Source organism: Rhinatrema bivittatum, chromosome 10 (genome assembly GCF_901001135.1).
Source record: "Rhinatrema bivittatum chromosome 10, aRhiBiv1.1, whole genome shotgun sequence".
In the NCBI taxonomy this organism is placed as follows: domain Eukaryota; kingdom Metazoa; phylum Chordata; class Amphibia; order Gymnophiona; family Rhinatrematidae; genus Rhinatrema; species Rhinatrema bivittatum.
This window is the reverse complement of record NC_042624.1, coordinates 40894423-40918766: the sequence shown is the minus strand read 5'-3', so window position 1 is coordinate 40918766 and position 24344 is coordinate 40894423. Positions and strand designations below refer to the sequence as shown.

At 45.5% G+C, this 24344-nt stretch overlaps 1 protein-coding gene and 1 long non-coding RNA gene across 2 annotated transcripts in view; both read right to left on the bottom strand.

The window, feature by feature from the left end:
- Positions 1-20140, bottom strand: part of LOC115100359 — a 181193-nt gene extending 161053 nt beyond the window's left edge. The window contains exon 1 of the mRNA XM_029618776.1: positions 19714-20140. Coding sequence (XP_029474636.1) covers positions 19714-19802 — 89 coding nt within the window. The 5' untranslated portion in view covers positions 19803-20140. The remainder of the gene's footprint in view (positions 1-19713) is intronic.
- LOC115100360 lies at positions 15951-19527 on the bottom strand. The gene is made up of 3 exons (XR_003859043.1): positions 19412-19527; positions 17410-17625; positions 15951-16520 (listed from the first exon to the last, which is right to left on the bottom strand). It is a non-coding gene; the product is annotated as an uncharacterized LOC115100360 (long non-coding RNA).
- Positions 20141-24344: the final 4204 nt, after the last annotated feature.

Sequence of the window (24344 nt, the reverse complement as noted above, 5' to 3'; positions counted from 1 at the left end):
TGACGCCGACGTCACGTGGTCCATCGTGGTTCCACTCCCGGAACCCTCGTTGGGCCCAAAAGGCACTTTTGGCCAGCTTGGGGGGGCCTCCTGACCCCCCCAAGCTGGCCAAAAGTTCAGTTTGTTCAAAACGAGGGCTCCGGGAGCGAAATCCCGGTGGACCACGTGACGGCCGCGTCACGTCGATGACGCGGCCGTCACGTGGTCCACCGGGATTTCGCTCCCGGAGCCCTCGTTTTGAACAAACTGAACTTTTGGCCAGCTTGGGGGGGCCTCCTGACCCCCCCAAGCTGGCCAAAAGTTCCTTTTGGGCCCAACGAGGGTTCCGGGAGCGGAACCGCGATGGACCACGTGACGTCGGCGTCACGACGGAGTGACGCGGACGTCACGTGATTCCCCTCGGGTCCGCTCCCGGGACCCTCACGGAACTTTTGGCCAGCTTGGGGAGTTTTGGTAAGTCTTGGGGGGGGGATTAAGGAGGGTGAGGGGTTTAAATTTTTATTTAGATCAACAATCGCGATTTCCAACGTATTCAACATAGCTATGTTGAATAAGTTGGAAATGGGATCGTTTACGCCTCATCATTTTTTTAAGTTAAAAAAAAAAATAAGTTGCGTTTTTCATTTAAGTTCAAAACGAATGCACACCCCTACCAAGCAGGTACTGTAGCAGGCAAGCAGGAACCAAGCAAGTACTGTAGCAAGCAAGCAGGAACGGAGCAAGTTCCAAAGGCAGCTCACTCCAGGGCACGGAGCAACAGGGAACTGGTAGGTAAGCCCGTTGCAAGGCAAAGACTGAGTGTCCGCGGCCGGCTTATTAAGGCCGCGGCATCTGACTTATCAAGGCCGCGGCGTCTGATGTCAGGAACTGGGTGGAGTCACCACTGGTGGGAAACGGCCTAGAAAAGCGCCCAAATGCGCGCGCGCCTAGAGGCAGGGCATGAATAGGAGGCTTCCCGGCGGCGCGGCCCTCGCAGGGATGCCGCCAAACAGGCTGCGAACTAGGCCAACAGAAGCGGGAACAGGTCCAGGAACACGGAAGTAAGGGTCTGGTTGCGGCGCTCGCAGCCAGAACCATAACAGTACCTCCCCTCTTACATCCCCTCTTAGCAGGTCCAGGTTTATTTGGGTGATCCAGATGGAACTGCCGTAATAAGTCCTTGTCGAGGATGTTACGGGCAGGTTCCCATGAATTATCCTCGGGTCCGCAACCCTCCCAGGCAAGCAAGTACTCCCAGCGTCGTTGATGGAACCGTACATCCAAGATCTCACATACTTGATACATAATATCATCTGGTACTGAAGGATCCGATGGTTCAGGAGCCCGGGAGTGGTATCTAGACAAAACAAGAGGCTTCAGCAATGACACATGGAACACGTCATGTATGCGCTTGGAGGAAGGTAGGCGTAGTCGGTACGAGACTGCTCCCACTCGTTCGGCAACTCGGAAAGGCCCACAGAATCTCGGGACTAGTCTGCGAGATGGGATTCATAGCTGTAGATTTTTAGTACTAAGCCAGATGCGGTCTCCTGGAAGGAAGATAGGCGCTGGCTGACGATGCCCATCCGCCCATTTCTTGGCGGACTGGGCGGCTTTTCGGAGCTTTCCCTGGATAGAGGTCCATAAGGAAAGAAGCTGGCGGGCTGAAAGTTGCACTGCCAGGTGTGCTCTAGGTTCAGGCGAAGGCAAGGGCGGTCGAAGTTGCTTCCCATAGACAACGAGGAAAGGTGAATTTCCAGTAGCGGCATGCGTATGATTATTATACGAGAACTCCGCCCACGGGAGTAACCTGGCCCAATTATCTTGTCGTTCATTCACGAACGAACGGAGAAAGGTCTTTAAGGTTCGGTTAGTCCGTTCCGTTTGCCCATTACTCTGGGGATGGAACGCAGACGAAAGACTAAGTTGCACACTGAAGCATTTGCAAAGTGCTTTCCAATATCGAGCAGTGAACTGTGGTCCTCGATCTGAGACTATATCCTGTGGAAGACCGTGAAGTCTAAAGATATGTTGTGCGAAGAGATTGGCTAAGTCAGGTGCAGAAGGCAACTTTGGCAAGGGGAGAAAGTGCGCCATCTTGGAGAATCGGTCTATGGTCACCCAAATGACCGAATTACCTCCTGAGATGGGAAGGTCCATGACAAAGTCGGTGGAGATGTGTGTCCATGGCTCCACCGGGATGGGTAATGGTTGTATCAGGCCCCTGGGCCTCCCGATGAGCGGCGTCTGTATGGCACAGGTAGGACAAGAGCCCACAAAGGCTTGGACGTCCTGTCTCACCGTCAGCCACCAGTAGAATTGGTTCAATAGGTCTAAGGTCCCTTTACAGCCAGAATGGCCCCCAGTGAGGGAGTCATGGGCCCAAGTGAGGACTGCTCTCCGGGAGCGACGTGGAATGACGGTCTTTCCTTGGGAGGACACCAAGGTTGCTGCAAGGCTCACCTTCACGGGATCCAAGCTGTACTGGGGAGTGTCAGAAGTTTCTTCAACCTCAGAGGAGCGTGAGAGCGCATCGGCTCGAACGTTCTTAGAGCCGGGTCGGTAGCGTAGAGTAAAGTTAAACCGATCAAAAAACAGCGACCACCGGGCTTGCCTTGGGTTCAGGCATTGGGCTTGCTTCAAGAATGCTAAGTTTTTGTGGTCGGTGTAAATCGTAACCGGATGGTTGGCCCCCTCCAACCACTGTCTCCATTCCTCCAGGGCAAGTTTCACGGCTAGCAACTCTTTATCACCAACACAGTAGTTGCTTTCTGCCGGCGAGAATTTATTCGAGAAATATAAACAGAGTAGCAATTGTCCAGAATCGGAGTACTGCTCAGCACGGCCCCCACGGCCACATTGGAGGCATCGACTTCTACCACAAAGGACCAGCTGGGGTCAGGATGACGAAGGCAGGTGTCCAACAAGAACGCTTCCTTGAGGGCCTCGAAGGCTTGGCAAGTGGGAACAGGCCAATCCACTGCATTGGCTCCCTTTCTGGTGAGGGCAGTCAACGGGGCCACAATACGGGAGTAGTTAGGAATAAAGTGACGGTAGAAATTGGAAAAGCTGAGGAAGCGTTACAACGCTTTGAGACCCCTCGGCCAGGGCCAATTCTTAATTGCCACCACTTTCTCAGGATCCATTTGGAAGCTTGTTGCAGAGGTTATGTAGCCCAGGAACGGCAGGGACATCTTCTCGAAACTACATTTTTCAAGTTTCGCGTACAGACTATGCTCCCTAAGTATTTGGAGCACTTGACAGACATGATGACGGTGTGAAGGCAGGTCCTGGGAGTAGACTAGCACATCGTCGAGGTAGATGATTACGCAGGTGTTCAGAAGGTCCCGTAACACCTCATTCATAAGGTGCTGGAACACCACCAGAGCATTACATAAGCCGAAAGGCATCACAAGATATTCATAATGCCCGTCTCTGGTATTAAAAGTGGTTTTCCACTCGTCTCCGGGACGAATTCTGACTAAGTTGTAAGCATCTTGTAGGTCCAACTTTGTGAAAATCTTCGCTCCCTGGAGCCTATCAAGGAGCTCCGGGATTAGCGGGAGCGGGTAACGATCCCGCTTGATAATAGAATTTAGGCCTCAATAGTCTATACACGGTCTCAGCGAGCCGTCCTTCTTGCTGACAAAGAAGAAGCCTGCCCCTGCAGGCGACTTGGATGGGCGAATAAACCCCTTGGCCAGATTCTCTGAAATATACTCAGACATGGCCCGGGTTTCAGGTAATGATAAGGGATATACCCGTCCTCGGTGGGGGGGGGGGGGGCATAGTTCCAGGTAGCAGGTCTATAGCGCAGTCATACGGGCGATGCTGCGGAAGGATCTCCGCCTTGGACTTGGAGAAAACATCCGTGAAGTCCTCATAGGGAGTCGGAGGACCTAGAGCAGAGTGCATCAACGGAAATCCGGGAGCCTTAGGCACCTTCATACAGTTGGCTAGACAGAAAGGGCTCCACTTGACAATCTGTAGTGTATCCCACTGAATCGTGGGCGAGTGCTTCTGTAACCACAGCAACCCTAGCACCACAGGGTGGACAGCCTTATCCAACACTAGGAAGGCTATCTCCTCCGAATGGATCGCCCCGGTGCGGACAGTAATGGGTGCCGTGGACATCACGATAGGTCCTGGAAGGAGCATCCCCTGGATGAAGGTAGTTCATAACGGGACCTCCCGTCTATGCGTAGGAATTCGCAACTGGGAGATTAAGTCCTGCAGGATGAAATGACCCCCGGTTCCAGAATCCAGGAACGCGATCGTCTCGATGGATCCTCCAGGGTATTCCAGGGTAACAGGCACGGTACATTGAGGAGCTGTAGCACAGCCTAGGAGGAGCTCCTCCCGACCTCCTAGGCTTTGGCGTTTTCCGCACGTTCCTGGCAGCGTGCCAAGAAATGGCCCTTCTGGCCACAATACAAGCACAATTTCAACAAACGGCGGTGTTGCCTCTCTTCAGCAGAGAGCGGGGCCCGTCCCAGCTGCATGGGTTCGCAGGTGGGAGCGTCTGGACGAGAAGTCTGAGGAGAAGACGTGGATCTCGCCAACACAGAAGCAGGACTGTGGTGGGAGGAGTGCTGCTCCTTGGCCCGTTGTTGTAGGTGGCAGTCAATGCGGGCAGCCATCTCTATCAAGGCGTTGAGGTCCTCTGGCAGATCTCGGGCAGCAATCTCATCCTTTAGGCGTCTGGAAAGGCCCTCCAAGAAGATGGCCTTAAGACTACCATCCTGCCAACCTACTTCTTGGGCTAAAGTCCGGAATTCCATAGCATAATCTGCCAAGGAGCGAGCCCCCTGACGAAGCTGTAGCAGTTCAGATGTAGCTGTAGCTACTCGGGCTGGCTCATCAAAAGCCTGTCGGACGTTCGAGACAAACTGTTGTAAGTCCATTAGTGAGGGATCATTGTGTTCCCAAAGGGGAGAGGCCCATATTAAGGCTTTCCTGTCAAGCAGGGACAGGATACAGGCTACTTTCACTAGGGATGTGCAGAGCAAAATTTTATGTTCATATTTTTTATGTCCGAAAGGGGGTCCCACTTGCGGCCAATATGGACATAAAAAAAATCCAATGAGTTGGGTATATGTACATATGTGCAAAAAAAAAAATTAAACCCCCTCACCCTCCTTAATCCCCCCCCCAGACTTGCCACAACTCCCTGGTGATCGAGCGAGGAGTGAGGACGTCATTTCTGCAATCCTTGGCGAGAAGCATGTGACGTCGGTGGCACGTCGAGTGACGCGGCGTCACGTGATTCCCGGCTCGTTCGCGCCTGACGGCTCGTTCGGCCCAAAAAGAACTTTTGGCCAGCTTGGGGGGGCCTCCTGACCCCCCCAAGCTGGCCAAAAGTTCTTTTTGGGCCGAACGAGCCGTCCGGCGCGAACGAGCCGGGAATCACGTGGCGCCGCGTCACTCAGACGCGACGTCACGTGATTCCCGGCAAGTTCGCGCCGGACGGCTCGTTCGGCCCAAAAAGAACTTTTGGCCAGCTTGGGGGGACCTCCTGACCCCCTCAAGCTGGCCAAAAGTTCTTTTTGGGCCGAACGAGCCGTCCGGCGCGAACTTGCCGGGAATCACGTGACGTCGGCGTCACGTGATTCCCGGCTTGTTCGCGCCGAACGAGCCGTCCGGCGCGAACTTGCCGGGAATCACGTGACGTCGCGTCTGAGTGACGCGGCGCCACGTGATTCCCGGCTCGTTCGCGCCGGACGGCTCGTTCGGCCCAAAAAGAACTTTTGGCCAGCTTGAGGGGGTCAGGAGGCCCCCCCAAGCTGGCCAAAAGTTCTTTTTGGGCTGAACGAGCCGTCCGGCGCGAACGAGCCGGGAATCACGTGACGCCGGCGTCACTCGACGTGCCGCCGACGTCACATGCTTCTCGCCAAGGATTGCAGAAATGGCGTCCTCACTCCTCGCTCCATCACCAGGGAGTTGTGGTAAGTCGGGGGGGGGGGGGGATTAAGGAGGGTGAGGGGGTTTATATTTTTATTTTGGCTCAACAATCGCGATTTCCCACATATCGAACATATCTATGTTCGATATGTGGGAAATCCGATCGTTTATGTCGAATCAATTTTTTAAGTAAAAAAAAAATATGAGTTGCGTTTTACTAATGCGGTCAATCCGAATGCACACCCCTAACTTTCACCTCATCCGAGGGGAACTACCGAGGCAACAGGGAGAACCGTATGAAACATTGGTTCAGAAAGCCGCGGCAGGTCCTTAAATCTCCAGTGTAACGAGAGGGTGCCGGCAGCTGAGTCACCGAACAGTCTTGACCCTCGGGTGCTGGTTCTGAGGCGGACGGGGCCCTGGCATCCAATCAGGCTGATAATCCCCCTACCGAACCAGTAAGGGCCTCGAGGTACTGTTGTTGATACTGCACCTGCTGGGCCAACCCTGGCAGGTCCAAGGGGACAGGCGCATCCGCCGAGTCCATGCCTTGCAATCTGTTATGGAGTCTCAATTTAGTGGACCCTTGGGCCGACCTGCAAGAGACTAGGAAATGTATTCAATGTCTCTGGTACGCTGCAGGCTGGGAGGCAGATGTTCAGGCAGGACTTAGAGGTGCTCTTCACCCTGGAAGCTGGTGCTCCCCCGGGAGGAGCCCGTAGGAGCCCGGCCGCTGGGACTTAGGTGGGTTGATGATCTTGAGACTGGAGCGGGCAGGCTGATGAGCAGGACTGAGAACTTGAACCAGACTAGAACAGTAGACAGTAACTGTAGCAAGAGTCGGATACTGGAACCAGGCAGGAACTTTAGCAGGACTCGGGTACTGGAACCAGGCAGGAACTGTAGCAAGACTCGGGAACTGGAACCAGGCAGGAACTGTAGCAGGCAAGCAGGTACTGTAGCTGGCAAGCAGGAACGAAGCAAGTACTGTAGCAGGCAAGCAGGAACGGAGTGAGTTCCAAAGGCAGCTCACTCCGGGGCACGGAGCAACAGGGAATCGGTAGGTAAGCCCGTTGCAAGGCAAAGACTGAGTGTCCGCGGCCGGCTTACCAAGGCCGCAGCGTCTGACATCAGGAACTGGGCAGAGTCACCACTGGTGGGAAATGGCCTAGAAAAGTGCCCAAGTGGCGCGCGCACGCACGCGCCTAGAGGCAGGGCATCCATGGGAGGCTTTCCAGCGGCACGGCCCTCGCGGGGACGCCGCCGAACAGGCCGTGAACTAGGCCAACAGAAGTGGGAACAGGTCCAGGAACACGGAGGTAAGGGTCTGGTTGTGGGGCTTGTGGCCAGAACCGTAACATCTTGTGCATACCCACTAGCATTTCTTGGAGCTCCCCAAGTATTTTGGATGTATCCCATCAGGCCCCATAGCCTTGTCCACTTTCAGTTTTCCCAGTTCCACTAACTTTCCTCTGTAAATGGAGGATGTATCCTACCCCACTTACATCTTGTTAGCCAGCAACTGTCTTCCAATGTCTTCTTTAGAGAAAACCAAGACAAACTATATGTTTAATATTTCTACTTTTTCTTCATTTTTGTCCTCACTTTGCTCCTTATATCCTTTCAATTTCAAATCACCTCAGGTTCTCCTCCTTTCTCTAAAATATTTAAAAAATGTTTTGTCACCATGCTTTACCTTTTTGGTGACCTTTTCTTCCACTTGAGCTTTTGCAGTCCTGATTTCTTTCCTTATTTCCTTCAGCTTGATTAGATATTCTTTCTTGTGTTCCTCTTTTTGAGTTCCTTTGTACTTTTTGAAAGCTGATCTTTTTTTCTTTATTTTTTCTGCCACCACCTTGGAAACCATATCAGTTTCCTTGTTCTCTTACTTTATTACTTTTTTCAAAAAGGTTTGTTGCCTTTGTCATAGCTCCTTTTAGTTTGATCCACTGTTGTTACATTTCATCTAACTCCTCCCAGCTTTCTAGCATCTCCTTGAGATATGCCACCAAAATCTGTGTTTTTGAAATCTAGGACCTTGATCTTCGTGTGGCTACCAGGTAGGCACTTACTCAGACTTTTGATCTAGTGCCTCCATTTGTGAGTAACAGATCCAGTATTTCTTCTCCCCTCGAAGGTTCCATCACAATTTGTCTCAGCATAGTCCCTTGAAGGGTATCAAAAATCTGCAGATTCTGCAGGGATACTCCAATCTACATACAGCGGATTAAAATTTCCATTGAGCAACACTTTTCCCTCCCATCCCACCTTTTGGATGTATTCAGTCAGCTCTCTATCCAGCTCTTCTGTCTGATTCGGATGCCTGTGAACCATACCTGTGAAAATGGAAGTGTTATTTATTTTTTTAAGACAACCCACAGAGTTTCTTTCTTATCACACATGCCTCCTGCATCTTCATTGCTTGGATATTGTTATTAACATAAAAAGCTACTCCTCCCCCATTTCTGTCTTCTTTATCCTTTCTGAACAGGTTATAGCCCAATATGGCTGTATCCCATTCATCAAACTCACTGAACCATGTTTCCGTTATAGCCACAATATCGAAGTCCATCTCTACCATTAGGGCCTGCAGATCTGGAATTTTATGGCCTACACTATGAGCATCTGTGTTCATAGCTTTCTAGATTTCTCACTCAGCTTGCTGGTCCTTCCTGGACATCTTTTCTGTCCTTTTGTTTAAATGTGGACTAATAATGAGCTAATTTTTGTTGACTTCTCCACCTACTTCCCGTATTTGTCAGGGGCGACATTATAACTTCATTCTGCTACCCCCATGCTTTAATTTAAATGCCAATGACATATGATCCGAATTTCTCACTTAGGATCATTTTTCCTGCCATTGACATGTAAACATCAAAGAAAGAGCCCAATCTAGCAAAACGAATTGTTACAAAGTACAAATGAACATGAGTTGCAAGTAACAATAATATAAGTGAAAAAGAGACTTTACTTATATATCTTATGGGACTTTCATACTACCCTTACGATTTTTAGAACATGAAATTGTTCAGCCTGTAGGGTCTTATATAATCATCGGTTCTTTTTTTTGTTTTTCTTAGCAAAGTTTTTAGCAATTTTTAAACGTGATAACTTCCATCAATACTTCCCCTTCTTTGTCCTGCCTTCTTGCCAAGCCCGATATGATACCATGTTTCGCTAAAGCTGCTTCAGGGGCGTGAATTTATGGTAGATATTTTTAGATTAAATGAATTCTTTGTCCCATGAACCATCTTTCAGATGTCCAGTGCTTCAGCAAGCATTCCTGTGCCAAATTCAATTTTAGCTAGACTAAGTTGCCTTAGTATGACAGAGGTCTCACATTATCTAGCCTGTCTGATGTCAGTATAGTGTTATACAATGCTCTTTGAATGGGGAGAGGTGTCCTCACAGAGTTACAGCATAAGGACAGCATCTCTACAGAGGAGGCTCAGACAATAGTTCAGAAGAAGGATTATAGGTAAGGTCTGCTGGGAAGTGTGGAAGATTGAGGAGCTGTGGGCTAGTTTACAGGAAGGTGATAAGAGGTAGGGCATCCTGCCAGGGTACAGACACCAGAGTCTGAGTCAGATTTCATTACAAGCAGCCCAAGACAGTAAAGAGAGTGAACATAGCTGAATTCTTTGCCTCCTAAGTTAACTAACATCTACTTCGGTGCCAGGGTGGAAGTGATACCTGTCCTGGAGACCTAACCAGTATAGTGAGTCATGAGGTGATAAAAAAAGGGCTTTAATATAGCTTTTGAGTGCAAACAATAATGTGGGAACACTATACTGTTTCAAGGTAACAGTAATTTCCCAGCCATCAGCCAGTAAAGCATTTTATTTTCAACAATAGCACAAGCACAAGAGATTGACTAATGAGCAGGAAAAGTCTCTGGGGCCGATGCAAAAAAAGAATGGTGAAAGCAGATGCTGAGTGTTCAACGCCCACTTTCCTAGCGTGCCCCCAGGCACCTCTCCTGGCAGCACCATGCAATATTTAAATTAAGGGACAGTGGGAGCCCGCAAGTGGTCAGCTGTCAGCAGCTGTCCGCTGGTTAGGATGCTGAATTTATCGGCTTCCATTTTCCTAATCAGCCATGGGTTCAGAAAACGGATGCTTGCTAACTAAGCGTCTGTTTCCCAAACCTGTCTGCCGGCACTATTTTTTAAACTTTTTTTTTTTTAACTTTTTTAAAGTTTTTCCTCCTCCTACTTAATACAGCAATGTTATTAAGTAGGAAGATATACAGAAAAGCAGTTTTTTCCAGTGTTTTAGTGGCAAATTTTTTTTGTTTTGCATTTCGGGTGATTAACTAATAGACTCATCAACATGCATTTGCATGAAATGAGCGCTATTAGTTTCTCCGCACATTGGATGCGCATTATGGAGGTGCTAATCCCCTTACTGCATAAGGGGATTAGGTAGCGCCTACACAACCCGCGTCCAAATGTGGCTTAAACAGGATGCTCAGCTGAAAACACTGTATTGCATCAGCCCCTTTGTGAATAAAACAGCATTATGGCAATGAAATTACTCTGCTTTTTCCCTTGTGCTGGAACCTTGGGAGATCATGAGGCCTTGCATGGTCCGTGCTCACATACCCAGGAACTTTACTGAAAGAAGATTATTTATATAAATATATGGTATGTTACATAATTATAGATATTACATACAAGCACTTTATATGCCTTTTCTGTATAAAATGTTCACCTTCAGGATGTGATTTGGACTGAATCAAATCACAGTGAACCTAGAAGATGTGGTAGGCCTGATTGACAAACTGAAGAGTAGTAAATCACCTGGACCAGATGGTATACACCCCAGAGTTCTGAAGGAACTAAAAAATGAAATTTCAGACCTATTAGTAAAAATTTGTAACTTATCATTAAAATCATCCATTGCACCTAAAGACTGGAGAATAGCAAATGTAACCCCAATATTTAAAAAGGGCTCCAGGGGCGATCCGGGAAACTACAGACCGGTTAGCCTGACTTCAGTGCCAGGAAAAATAGTGGAAAGTGTTCTAAACATCAAAATCACAGAACATATAGAAAGACATGGTTTAATGGAACAAAGTCAGCATGGCTTTACCCAGGGCAAGTCTTGCCTCACAAATCTGCTTCACTTTTTTGAAGGAGTTAATTAACATGTGGATAAAGGTGAACCGGTAGATATAGTATACTTGGATTTTCAGAAGGCGTTTGACAAAGTTCCTCATGAGAGGCTTCTAGGAATAGTAAAAAGTCATGGGATAGGTGGCGATGTCCTTTCATGGATTGCAAACTGGCTAAAAGACAGGAAACAGAGAGTAGGATTAAATGGGCAATTTTCTCAGTGGAAGGGAGTGGACAGTGGAGTGCCTCAGGGATCTGTATTGGGACCCTTACTTTTCAATATATTTATAAATGACCTGGAAAGAAATACGACGAGTGAGATAATCAAATTTGCAGATGACACAAAATTGTTCAGAGTAGTTAAATCACAAGCAGATTGTGATAAATTGCAGGAAGACCTTGTGAGGCTGGAAAATTGGGCATCCAAATGGCAGATGAAATTTAATGTGGATAAGTGCAAGGTGATGCATATAGGGAAAAATAACCCATGCTATAATTACACAATGTTGGATTCCATATTAGGTGCTACAACCCAAGAAAGAGATCTAGGTGTCATAGTGGATAACACATTGAAATCGTCGGTACAGTGTGCTGTGGCAGTCAAAAAAGCAAACAGAATGTTGGGAATTATTAGAAAGGGAATGGTGAATAAAACAGAAAATGTCATAATGCCTCTGTATCGCTCCATGGTGAGACCGCACCTTGAATACTGTGTACAATTCTGGTCGCCGCATCTCAAAAAAGATATAATTGTGATGGAGAAGGTACAGAGAAGGGCTACCAAAATGATAAGGGGAATGGAACAACTCCCCTATGAGGAAAGACTAAAGAGGTTAGGACTTTTCAGCTTGGAGAAAAGACGACTGAGGGGGGATATGATAGAGGTGTTTAAAATCATGAGAGGTCTAGAACGGGTAGATGTGAATCGGTTATTTACTCTTTCGGATAGTAGAAAGACTAGGGGGTACTCCATGAAGTTAGCATAGGGCACATTTAAAACTAATCGGAGAAATTTCTTTTTTACTCAACACACAATTAAACTCTGGAATTTGTTGCCAGAGGATGCGGTTAGTGCAGTTAGTATAGCTGTGTTTAAAAAAGGATTGGATAAGTTCTTGGAGGAGAAGTCCATTACCTGCTATTAAGTTCACTTAGAGAATAGCCACTGCCATTAGCAATGGTAACATGGAATAGACTTAGTTTTTGGGTACTTGCCAGGTTCTTGTGGCCTGGATTGGCCACTGTTGGAGACGGGATGCTGGGCTTGATGGACCCTTGGTCTGACCCAGTATGGCATTTTCTTATGTTCTTATGTTCTTATGAGGTGTCCAGGTCTCCCACATCTCTCGCAACTGCCTCCAAAAAGGTGCAGAGTACCATCTGTTCTGCAGTTCTGTGGAGAAAATGATCTGGCATGCAGGCCCCTCAGATCTCATACTGCCCTGAGTCCACTTCACCAAACATCAGAGGTTCCATTATTTGTGGTTCAAGTCTATCACACTGCGGTTGTTGTGGAGACTGTATGGGGCCTGTGATAGATCTTGTATGAGTCCATTCACCTGGTCTCTGGTCCATACAGGATATTTTGAACCTTTGTAACCTTATGAACAAGGTGGTCTACCTCCTTAAGACTGGAAGTTGGGCTTCCTATACAGTGGACTTGGTGCAAATAGGAAGACAAGCACCAGGAGCAAGCCCTGTATACCTAAATAAAAAAATAAGCGGAAGCCGATCCAGTTGGCTGTATATTATACATATAAATGACATGTTTTAGTGCTTTGTGCACATAAAGGGGTGGGATATTTGTAAGTTATTATTATATGCATACATTTTTTAAATTGATAGAAAATGCATACACGTTTGTTATAATTCTCATATTTTGGTTTATGTGTATATAGCCACTTTGATATAGTAGCATATTTGTAATTTTTCCACTTGGGAGTGTGCAGATTTGGTCAAGAAGAAATAGGATAACAGCAGAATGCATTTCATCAGTGATTTTCAGAGCTGGTTCACTGTTTATCCTTATAGATTTAAACGTGGGTAAGACCTGGACCCGTTCTGCCTGTCCCTGTTGACACGAAGCCTGCAGCTACCCCTCCCCTCCAGAAGGTTTATCTTGGGTAGGAAAGCAAATCATTAGTGGATGATGATCCAATTCATAGAAGCTTGATTCATATTTTGGTCTTGCCTTTTATTCTTTAAACTTGTTTTTACCCCTAACTCTTGGGAATTTTTATGTTTCTTGTATACTACTATATATAAGGCAAATAGTTTCTGTTGGGTGGCTGTAGTTTTTATCTATTCTATAAACTATTATTATTGTTGGGATGGGAAGCAGCTGAGGGCATTTACAGTTCTGACCCATCTTCAGGCAATAGCAATGCTCTGATGACTGGCTAAAAACAGTGAAGTGTGACGGTGCTTATGGCTTACAGATGGTGGAGGGAGGTAATGGGGAGAAGCCATGCAAATAGCAATGAGTCCTTGATAGCTCATAGTTGGGAGCTTTTGTATGAGAACCCTCAAATAGCACCTTGCCCTGGATGTGTTGTAGAACATAGGGCAAACCAGTCGTCTTGCATGCAGATCTCTGTTGACAAGTGGTCTTTCTGAGATGTAAGTGTAGGCTGGTTTAAAAAGTGATCTGCAGATGGAAGCAGGCAGCCTTGTATAGGTAAGCTGGGCTTTACCAGGGAGGCTTGACAATGTGAGCAGGGAGGTTTGGATTGTTGCTGTATATACTTCAAACACCTGTAGTCACCCACCTAAGCCTTCATCTTTGTGGGATAAGAAAGTTCATTTTTCATTTTCCAGACATCTGTAGCTTTTGAGATACAGAAGTGAATCAGTCAAATTTGCTGCTGCAGCTACTTCATGTGTGCTCTTGTCTGCCTGTGCTGTGGTTTTAGTAATGGGAAGTATACAAGATTTTTCCCTCTATAGATTTTACCTGTGTTTGAAGAGCTAAAGTTGGCTACATGTTTGGGAAGACCTATGTCACCTTATTTTAGCATTCCCAAAGTAATGAACCCAAAGGACAACCAAAATTATTTTGCTATCCCTCCCCAACAATCACTCCACTCATCATCACTACTATCCAGCTGATCTCCTCTCATATCCTCTAGTCAATCCAACCCATCCAGAGGACTTTCTCCCCCTCCACAGTACCTTTCTCTACTTGTCCCTCCAACTTATACTCTCTAAAATTACTCTGCTCAGCTCCTCATTCTCAGCCCTTTCCACATCTCACAACTGATCCTTTCATCCCTAAGCCATTCTTATAATCCATGATTGATCCTCTGTCATCCCCTCCATCTCAATGCTCCCCACTCTTATCCCCATTCCTCACATCCTCACATCCTCTCTCCTCCAACCCTTCTCTCATATCCCCCCAGTTGATCCCCTCTGAACCCTCTATCTCCTCTCATGTCATTATTTCATTCCCATTCTCACCCTCCACAGCTTATCCTTCAGGCATCTGATCCCTCTATTCACACATCCCCTTCTCCATGGACAGAGGCAACATTTTCTTTAGGGTCCCAGGTCAAAAATGAATAACAACTGGCAGGCTGAAGATAAGAGCAACATATTTATGTTAGATAGGTTCAGTACTGGGTGAGGTGAAAAGAGACATGGCAATCTTCACCAGCCCATGCACATTCAGCCTTCCTCTCCCCTCATTTAAACCTGAGGGAGCATTCGTAAATAAAACCAGCACTGGGCCTAATAGCCATTGCAAGCTCACAGACACCACAGTGTCTCCAATCCCTCCTCATGCAAGGCTTCCTGTTACCCAGAAACCTATGCAAGAGCTGTGCCACTGCAGGACCTGTGCGTGTGCTGCTGCTGGTGCTTAAAGCACTTGTGACACCCCCCCCCCCCCCCCCCACCACCACCACTAAAGGTTTAGTGACTCTATTTTCGGTCCCAACCCACAGTTTGGGAAGCCATGAATTTGAGTTAAGAGATAAATGGTGACTAAATTCTCTCAACTTATCCAAAACGCTACAGCTCAGATACTGTTTAACTTATCTCGCAGGGAACATATTACACCAATTTTACAACATCTCCATTGGTTACCGATATCATATCGCATTGCATATAAAATTCTCACAATAATTCATAACTTACTATATAACCCTTGCTCAGTATGGCTCTGTTCACTTTTAAGAATATACAAATCAACCAGACAACTTTGTTCTATGGACAAATGCATCTTGGAAGTACCATCTGTAAAAATAGCAGGTCTAGCATTAACTCACAAATAGGCCTTCTCTGTCGCAGGTCCAATTCTTTGGAACTCCATTCCTGAAGAAATTCGATTAGTAGCAAATACAAAAGAATTTAAAAAATCCTTAAAAACGTATTTTTACCGTTGCTTATAAAATCAGTTAATTGTCCACATATACCTCTAATAAAAAATGTCTCCGCTGCTTTAACTTAGATAAATATATTTTGCAAGAAGTAGCTAACGCTGTAAATGTGTAGTATTGTATGATTTTGATTGTATTGTTATTTTAATTATATATGTTTTATTGTAAACTGCCTAGATAGTCAGGTCCCTGCCCAATTCGCGGTATATGAAAACTTCTAAATAAATAAATAAATAAATAAATGTGTCCAATACAGGAAGGCCATTCAGGGGAGCTAAGTATACACTGCACACCCTAATAACCAGAAGTTACACATAGTCATGATAGGGTAATAGGAGGATATAGATTACTGTACAGACCTGGATGGCTAACTTTATGCATGGAAGTTTGTGGGTGACAGACTGATTGCAATTGGCTGTCCTGAAAGTGCCTTTACTGGGGGTGGAAATGGACCAAAGCATGCAGCAAATAAATGAAACACACAGGGAAATTATAATAAATAGAAACTATATATCAAACTTAGTTTTTTTTAATATTTAAACTATTTACAATTATTTTTTTTTAAGGGAAAGGGGTGAGAAAAGCTAGAGACTAAACCATTTACTTAAATAAAAATGGCCCAATAACCTTGGGAGGCCAAGTCCTGAAAGGTCTAGGGGTCCTGGTGGTGGTAACCATATGGCCATCAATTCAAGAGCAGCTGTAAAGATATCTTGAAGCCTGGACTAGTGGTTCTACCACTTCGACTAGCCTTCTGAGCTCAGCTCTGACTCCTCTCAACTCCTCCCCCATCCTCTGCACAGCCAGGCCAATAGCTGCCTAAGACCATACTTCCTGGCCTGGAGCTGGTGCACCACCCACTGAGGCAGCCTCTGCAGCTAAGTGATGCTGTGTTGATTCAAGTGGAAGGTGTCGAGATGACTCATCATATCCCTCGGTCAGCAATGGCTACTCGGTCTCAGGACCAGCATCCCAAGGTGCCAGGGCAGAAAGGGGAGGAGCCCCATGGGGGGTGGGGGGGCAGGCTATAGTGGAACCACTGGTACTGGTGTTAGCTGCTGCTGCCCAGTGATGGCCACAGCTGCTTCCTCTACAGGAGGGGCTAGGAGCTCACCTGCCTCTTCCTCCTCATCTGAGCTGGTGTTTTCTGTGAAGAGAGCAAAAAGCATGTGTGTCAAACTATCAGCTCATATGCTCCAAGGTGTCATGAGTATCATTAAACAAGCAGGTGGGGCCATTGCATTAGTGGGAGAGGTGGAGGAGACTGTATGTGCTTCTAGCAGTGGGACATCCATATGCTTTAAGGAGTGATGAGGCCGTCAATAGTTTCCCAGAGATACAATGTGGCTAGGTAGTTTTGGAACTAAGAGGCAGAGTTATTGTCTGGGTGGTTTGTGTTGGTGTGCAGTGGTATACTAAGGGGGGGGGGGGTGCGGGGGTGCATCCACCTCGGGTGATAGCCAGGAGGGGGGTGCCAGCTGGGAGGTCAGCGATCTTGAGTGGAGCCCATCCCGCTCGTGGTAGAAGAGGAAGGCCTCCAGGATGTGTGTGGTGGAAGCACTGGGTGGCCGCCTAGAGTGCCATGGGTCTGGAGCTGGCAACCTTATAGCCTGCTTTTATTAAAGTGTTTCAGCCCTATGATTTTGCTATACATGTACATAGGTCATGCTATAAATGTCTTATAAATCAGTATCAGCATCCATATTGTCCTATAGTTTCTTACTGATCCACAAGCCCACAATGGCCAACCCTAGGCTCCCCACCTCACAACCCTCCCCAGCCTCCTAATGGCCACAAATCCACCCCTAACATCCCCAACCCCTCTATTGCACCCATACCCATCCCCAATCTCCCATTGCACCCCTATTGCTCTCTACTCATCCCAACCCTCCTAATGTTCCCTACTTATCTCAACTATTGCAGCCCTATAGCCCTCTACACATCCTTCTAACAGCCTACTGCCCACTACCTACTCCCTAACCCAATGCCTACAGGCCTACCCCCACTCATCTTCTTGCTTCCCACAATATACTTACCCCTCTGATATAAGAAGTTATTCTATTAAATATGGCCTGTAGCACCTTCCAGGCCATCCGCAGGCACCGGTAATTATGGTGTACCCCCTTGATTGAAAAATATTGTCCTCATCCCTCACCACCAGGAATGGCAGATTATGGACATCTCTGGTGGTAAAATTTGGCTCCCTTGCCGGCAGGGGAGAGGAGTGGGGACCATCTTGGCATAAGCCTGCCCTAGAAGAACCAGAAAACACATGCTGTGGAAATACATACATGCATACATTCGCAATTCAGCAAAAAGGTATGCACATATTAACCCACTTATGCATAAATATTTGTGCAAATATATATACATTAGCACTATTATAGTTGCGAACATTTGCACACATACATGTGTATATTTTCTATATTTTATCATCTGTACAGGTGTATGTACTAGGGATGTGTAATTCGTCCTAGATTGGGGAGCCCAAAATCCAAAGAAATTTTTTCCAAACGTTCGGGAAAAATTCATTTCGGGTTTAGTGTGCACTAACGAAAAATTGTTAGCGTGCACTAACGGGACTTAACGCAGTGGGCCAATAATGAAGGCTGAACCTTTAGGTTCGGCCGAAGCACATCCCTAAGTTACCCTCTTTAGTTTTGCCCACTACCCTTCTACTTCCCCATCTAGCTAATAACTGAAGTACTCTCCCATTTTAACAAAGTTGGTTGAAGTATAGGACTCTCAACTTTGAATGATCCTTCACTGCCTGCATTCTAATACTGAACTATACTATCCAGTGATTGCTGGATCCCAGATGATCATCCATTATAACATCAGCAATACTCTCCCCATTGGTAAGCACCAGGTCCAGTATCGCCCCCTTTCATTTGGGTTCTGTTACTGTTGATGGAACAGGTTCTCCATGATCTCTCTGCTTCTATATGACAACACAGCCAGGATGCCCTAATCAACATTTGGCAGATTGAAATCAACTAGCAATAGCACTTCACCTTTCATAGCACATTTGTCAATATCCTTCTTTAAATCTCTATCCATTTCTTCTGTCTGTGATGGAGGTCTGTATAATCACACCAATATAAACAGATGTTCCATTCCCTCTTTCTATGTTAAATGACAGTGCCTCCTCCTTATATTATAAGCCCTGCAGTTCTGTTGCTTTAACGTTATATTTTTTTTTATATGCAATACTATTCCTCCTCCCTTACTTCCTACCCTTTTCTTTCCTGAACAAATTATAGCCTGATATAGCTACATCCCAATTGTGGTTTTCTGTATCCCATATTTTTGAGACAGCCCTATATCCACATCATAAATACCTCATCATAAAATCAGTCTCTGATTCAGTTTACTTCATTTCCAATTAAAAAAAAAAGAGAATCAAACAAGTAAATAAACATGCACACTCTGTGTCAAGAGCCCGAGTCATATCTGGTTGAACACAAAATAACATTTTCTACTTTTTCACTGCTGCAAGTGATAAAAGCACAATTCCTGCAGTAAGATTTCTCGTGCACATTTTTGAACATGTAACTACAGGGTGTCAGACATTTCCATGCACTCACGCCCACATGCTTCAAGAGTATGCATTCAATTCTTTGTGATTACTTTAATGGAAAGCTCTAAAAGCTAAAATGAATTCATTAAGTTAAACCCATTTCTCGTTGAGGTTATAGTCCACTATAGCCTCATTGTTTCTGCCACTTTGGTTGTTGCACAGTAATTTCCTTCAAATAACAGCAACCATTCCCCCTCCCCTCCCTTCCCAAATATTGTCTAGTACTATATCTAAAACAATCTAAATCTTACTTATAGGGGAATAAAAATACACATTTGAATCTAAGTAAACAGACTTAAAAGGGAAGCAATAGATTGCCAGATTTCAAGGAGACACTGCCAAATGATGGCTTTATGCCTAGATACAACAACAATCTGTTGCAACAATTTCCCACAGAAAAATCTATGTGCTTTCACTTTAAAAATAGAAATAAAGGCTAACAAAAAATAAGGAGATACCTTTTTATTGGACTAACTTTACTTCCCAAAGCTAGTCAGCACTCTCTTCCTCAGGTCCACACAGAATTAGCACACTAGAGCAAAACTTGACATTGCCATGAAATACAAGTGAATCACAGAATACATTACACTGGTAATGTGGAAAGGGGGGAGGGAGGGGAAGGTACAGGCCTTGCTGTGTTACAAAGATAAAGGGGCAACAGAAAGACAGTAGAATTATTTTTGGTAGTGAATAAAAAAGAAAAACAGTCTGTTAAAAGCTTTAAACATGGCAACAATGTAGTACAGCTCACATACTATACCTGTTTAAAAGCGTTTTGGACAGTCCTCTTTGACTTTTGTTCATCGCTTCTTTTCTGTATAACTTGCAACTCTCCTTTTTCTTCCTCATAAAAGAGGAGATATTTCAAATAAACTTGCTGCTTCTATTTTGACTCTCATGTCACATGTCAGCTTTGCACCACAGCTAACCTCTTGCATGAAAAAGGATACTGTAATGCATGTAAGCAGGCTTCCTGAATGTATAGAATTAATACCTCTCTGTGCACGGAAGACATTTTTTATGTTCAAGCTTAAACATCACAGGACTTCTATACCTCAAGGGAAAAAAAAAGAAAAAAAACCCAACCCCCCAGCACCACTGTAAACAAACTTATAAAGACTCAATGTGTCGCACGTTACTGTTTCTAATGAATCATGCTGGCATATACTCCTCTGTGAACTAATAAACTGGGTTTGTGGTCTGTACATGATCTAAGTGTCCAGAGGGTGTGGGCAGTGAGGTGGGGTTTACCTTCTGTTGATTCTATTCACGCTGATTATTAGTTACTAGGACTACTGTTTACAGTCTAATGGAGCACAAATTAATAGCTGGCCCTTTTTCAAGGTTTGGTTTTCCCAAACTGAAACATGTTATATGAGTCAGTACCTAGAAGACCCCTTCACTTGCACAATTTGAGAGTGCAATTAAAATATCTATCATTTGATTATCGACCCCCCAAACTTTCACCACAGCACTTGCCCTTCATCCTGGGCTTCACTGCATTTGCATTTTGTAACATTTTACTATAAATATGTACAAAACAAGGAACAGAAGTATATATTTCATGTGACAAATATGATTATTTTTATTTCATAAGAAAAAGATTGTAAACTTGGTATCCAATATACATTATAGACTGGTGAAACACTGAAGGTTTTTACAGGCAAGTGGATACCCTCAAGAAATTCCTTTACATGTAGCTTCTCAGATTGGCTATAGGATCCCAACAAACTTATAGCTTTGTAGTGAGCAGACTTTTGCAGTACCAGTAAGACACTGTATACTTTGCATTTATATTAACATATGGATTTTCAACAGCTCAGTTGTGTGGCAAGTGCTAATGACTGGCCACTCTAAGTATTCTTCTTGCTTTACTGTGGCCCTGAATATGAAGAGGCACTGATTGATTTCTTCTCACATTTTCAAGAAACATACTGAAGATATTAGCTTTTCATCTTAAAAGCATTTAGAATTCACAACCTGGAGGTGTAAGCACATTTATTAGGGATGTGAATCGTTTTTCAACGATTAAAATTATCGTCCGATAATGTTTATATCGTCTTAAATCGTTATAGAACACGATACAATAGAAATTCTAACGATTTATCGTTAAAAATCGTTAAATCGTGTTAGTGCGCACTAACTCGAGTTAGTGCGCACTAACTCCCTGTTAGTGCGCACTAACTGAAAATGATACAAATAAACACTTTCCAGGTCACTGAAGGTCAGTTAGGAATGAATATGTGTTCCTATTGGCTGGCTGCCCTCTTATCTATTGATGTTACCAAGGTTACCACTGAGGTGATGGTTGGGGGGATGGGAAATGGAACTGGAAACTAACGAACACCAACAGAAAATGAAACAAAGTGTTCACACTTCCCAGGTCAGTAAAGGTCACTTAGGAATGAATATGTATGTATGTATTCCTATTGGCTGGCTGTGCTCTTATCTATTGATGTTACCAATATGGTTGGGGGGATGTGAAATGGAAACAGTTGGAAGCTTGACAAAAAAAGTAATGTAATGATCAGCACTCACGTGACTAGAACTTGTTTGTTTATTATTTTTGTTAGCAGGCACCTGAAATGCTAGTGCATGTTGAATTTGCCAATCACTGTGCATTTTAGAAAGGTGGTCCTGGCTGGAACTGTACACAGTTCAAATATATGTAATTGATTGTTGGTAAGTGTATTTTTTAAGTAGCCACACTGGCACCAGTATGTTTACTTTTCCTCCTACTTAACTCACTAGCTCAGCTTTGTAAGAAGGGCTTCTCTGCTTGTGTGTTGTTTTTGTTTGGTGTGAGGAGAGCAGAAACATCAGATCTTTATTCAATCTACTACAGTCATCTCTTACAGTGCCCTATCCCTATTAATACCAGGAGTGTTGTGATCTTCCTGCACACAGTGCCCTAACCCTGATACCAGTCTGAGACAGCTCCCTCCCTGCATTACTAGTGAGAGGCTGGCTTCACAGACAGGGGGGAGCTGCCTGACCCTCACTCCTGACTTCCCCCATGTCCCAGCTAGTGAATGGTGTGTGGGTGAGGGGGGGGGGAGGATGGTGAAGTCTGAGACAGCTCCCTCCCTGCATTACTAGTGAGAGGCTGGCTTCACAGACAGGGGGGGAGCTGCCTGACCCTCACTCCTGACTTCCCCCATGTCCCAGCTAGTGAATGGTGTGTGGGTGAGGGGGGGGGGGGAGGATGGTGAAGTCTGAGACAGCTCCCTCCCTGCATTACTAGTGAGAGGCTGGCTTCACAGACAGGGGGGAGCTGCCTGACCCTCACTCCTGACTTCCCCCATGTCCCAGCTAGTGAATGGTGTGTGGGTGAGGGGGGGGGGGAGGATGGTGAAGTCTGAGACAGCTCCCTCCCTGCATTACTAGTGAGAGGCTGGCTTCACAGACAGGGGGAAGCTGCCTGACCCTCACTCCTGACTTCCCCCATGTCCCAGCTAGTGAATGGTGTGTGGGTGAGGGGGGGGGGGGAGGATGGTGAAGTCTGAGACAGCTCCCTCCCTGCATTACTAGTGAGAGGCTGGCTTCACAGACAGGGGGGAGCTGCCTGACCCTCACTCCTCCGGGGTATTGTGATCTTCCTGCACACAGTGCCCTATCCCTGATACCAGGGGTGTTGTGATCTTCCTGCATGCAGTGCCCTATCCCTATTAATACCAGGAGTGTTGTGATCTTCCTGCATGCAGTGCCCTATCCCTATTAATACCAGGAGTGTTGTGATCTTCCTGCACGCAGTGCCCTATCCCTGATACCGGGATGTGTGCAAGAAGATCACAACACCCCCGGTATCAGGAATAGGGCACTGTGTGCAGGAAGATCACAACACCCCCAGTATCAGGAATAGGGCACTGTGTGCAGGAAGATCACAACACCCCTGGTATTAGGGATAGGGCACTGTGTGCAGGAAGATCACAACACTCCTGGTATTAATAGGGATAGGGCACTGTGTGCAGGAAGATCACAATACCCCTGGTATCAGGGTTAGGGCACAAGTTCTAGTCACATTGACTGATCACATTACTTGTTTTGTCAAGCTACCAACTGTTTCCATTTCCCATCCCCCATATACTGTCAGTAGGAAACTTGGTAACATGAATAAATAAGAGGGCAGCCAATAGGAATACATATTCATTCCTAAACTGACCTTAACTGACCTGAAAAGTGTCAAATTGTATCATTTTCAGTTAGTGCGCACTAACTCCCAGTTAGTGCGCACTAACTCCCATTAGTGCGCACTAACTCGAGTTAGTGCGCACTAATCGGAAAAAACGATTTTTAACGATTTTTTAACTAAAAAATCGTGCCTAAGACGATTTTCTTGCCCTGCCACACGATTTCTATCGTTAAGACGATATGGAAAACGATTCACATCCCTAACATTTATATCATTCCGTTTTTCAAACTCTGTTTAAAGCAGCAGCTTCTGTTAGATGCAAATTGTTTGAGCCCCTGAGGTGGCAATGGCTAAAATGATCCAGACTACACCTAGATACTTTTCTTTCTAAGCCACCAGGTAGGATTCATACCTGCTTATTAAGTTTACTACCTCTTGCTCACATTGTACCTTATCTGCTACAAAAAAAGATCTAAAATGAAAGAAAAGCAACATACTGGGATTCAGTTTGATATTTGTGTATTTTACAAATTTGACTATACATGTTAATTTAGGGCACTGTAGTGGCAGATAAACAAAACGTAAGAAAAGCTTACAGTATAGGATACACTTCTAAAGTAATGTGGTTGCCATGTTAGCCTACTTGAATACATAGAAATAAAAGTCAACAAACAAGCTCTACGTGACACCTTTCATGGACTAACTTAAGGCATTTGTGATTAGTTTGGGTGAGCTATGTTCCCTCCGTCAGATCACAAGACTCACCATACAGTAGGATTTCCCATACTTGTCAGGAGGATCCTATGACTAGTCAGCTTTTAAGGATAACCACAATGAATATGCAGAAGATAGATTAGCATATTCTGGGTCCCTAATGCCTGCAGATTTATCTCCTGCATATTCATTAAGGATATCCTGACAATCATAATGACAATGGGGTCTCAAGGACAAGTTTGGGCAGCCTTGTTCTACATTGACTTAATGAAGGGCGCCTAGCACTTGAAAGCTAGTCATAAATGTATTAAGTTAATCTATGAAAAAGGTGTCAGCTATAACTTTATTTACTGTAACTCCCCTTATGGCCATGTACCTCTGGCATAGCGCCCTGCTCTGTGATACATCCAAGGGTCCAGTGTAGAACTTTCTGCTCTCATGAGCACCTTTCTTAGGTCCTGCAGCCAGGACTTCTTGTGGCTCTGGCTGAAACATCACTTCCCAACTAGGTATATAAGGAAACCCTGTGCAACCAAGCCAGGGCC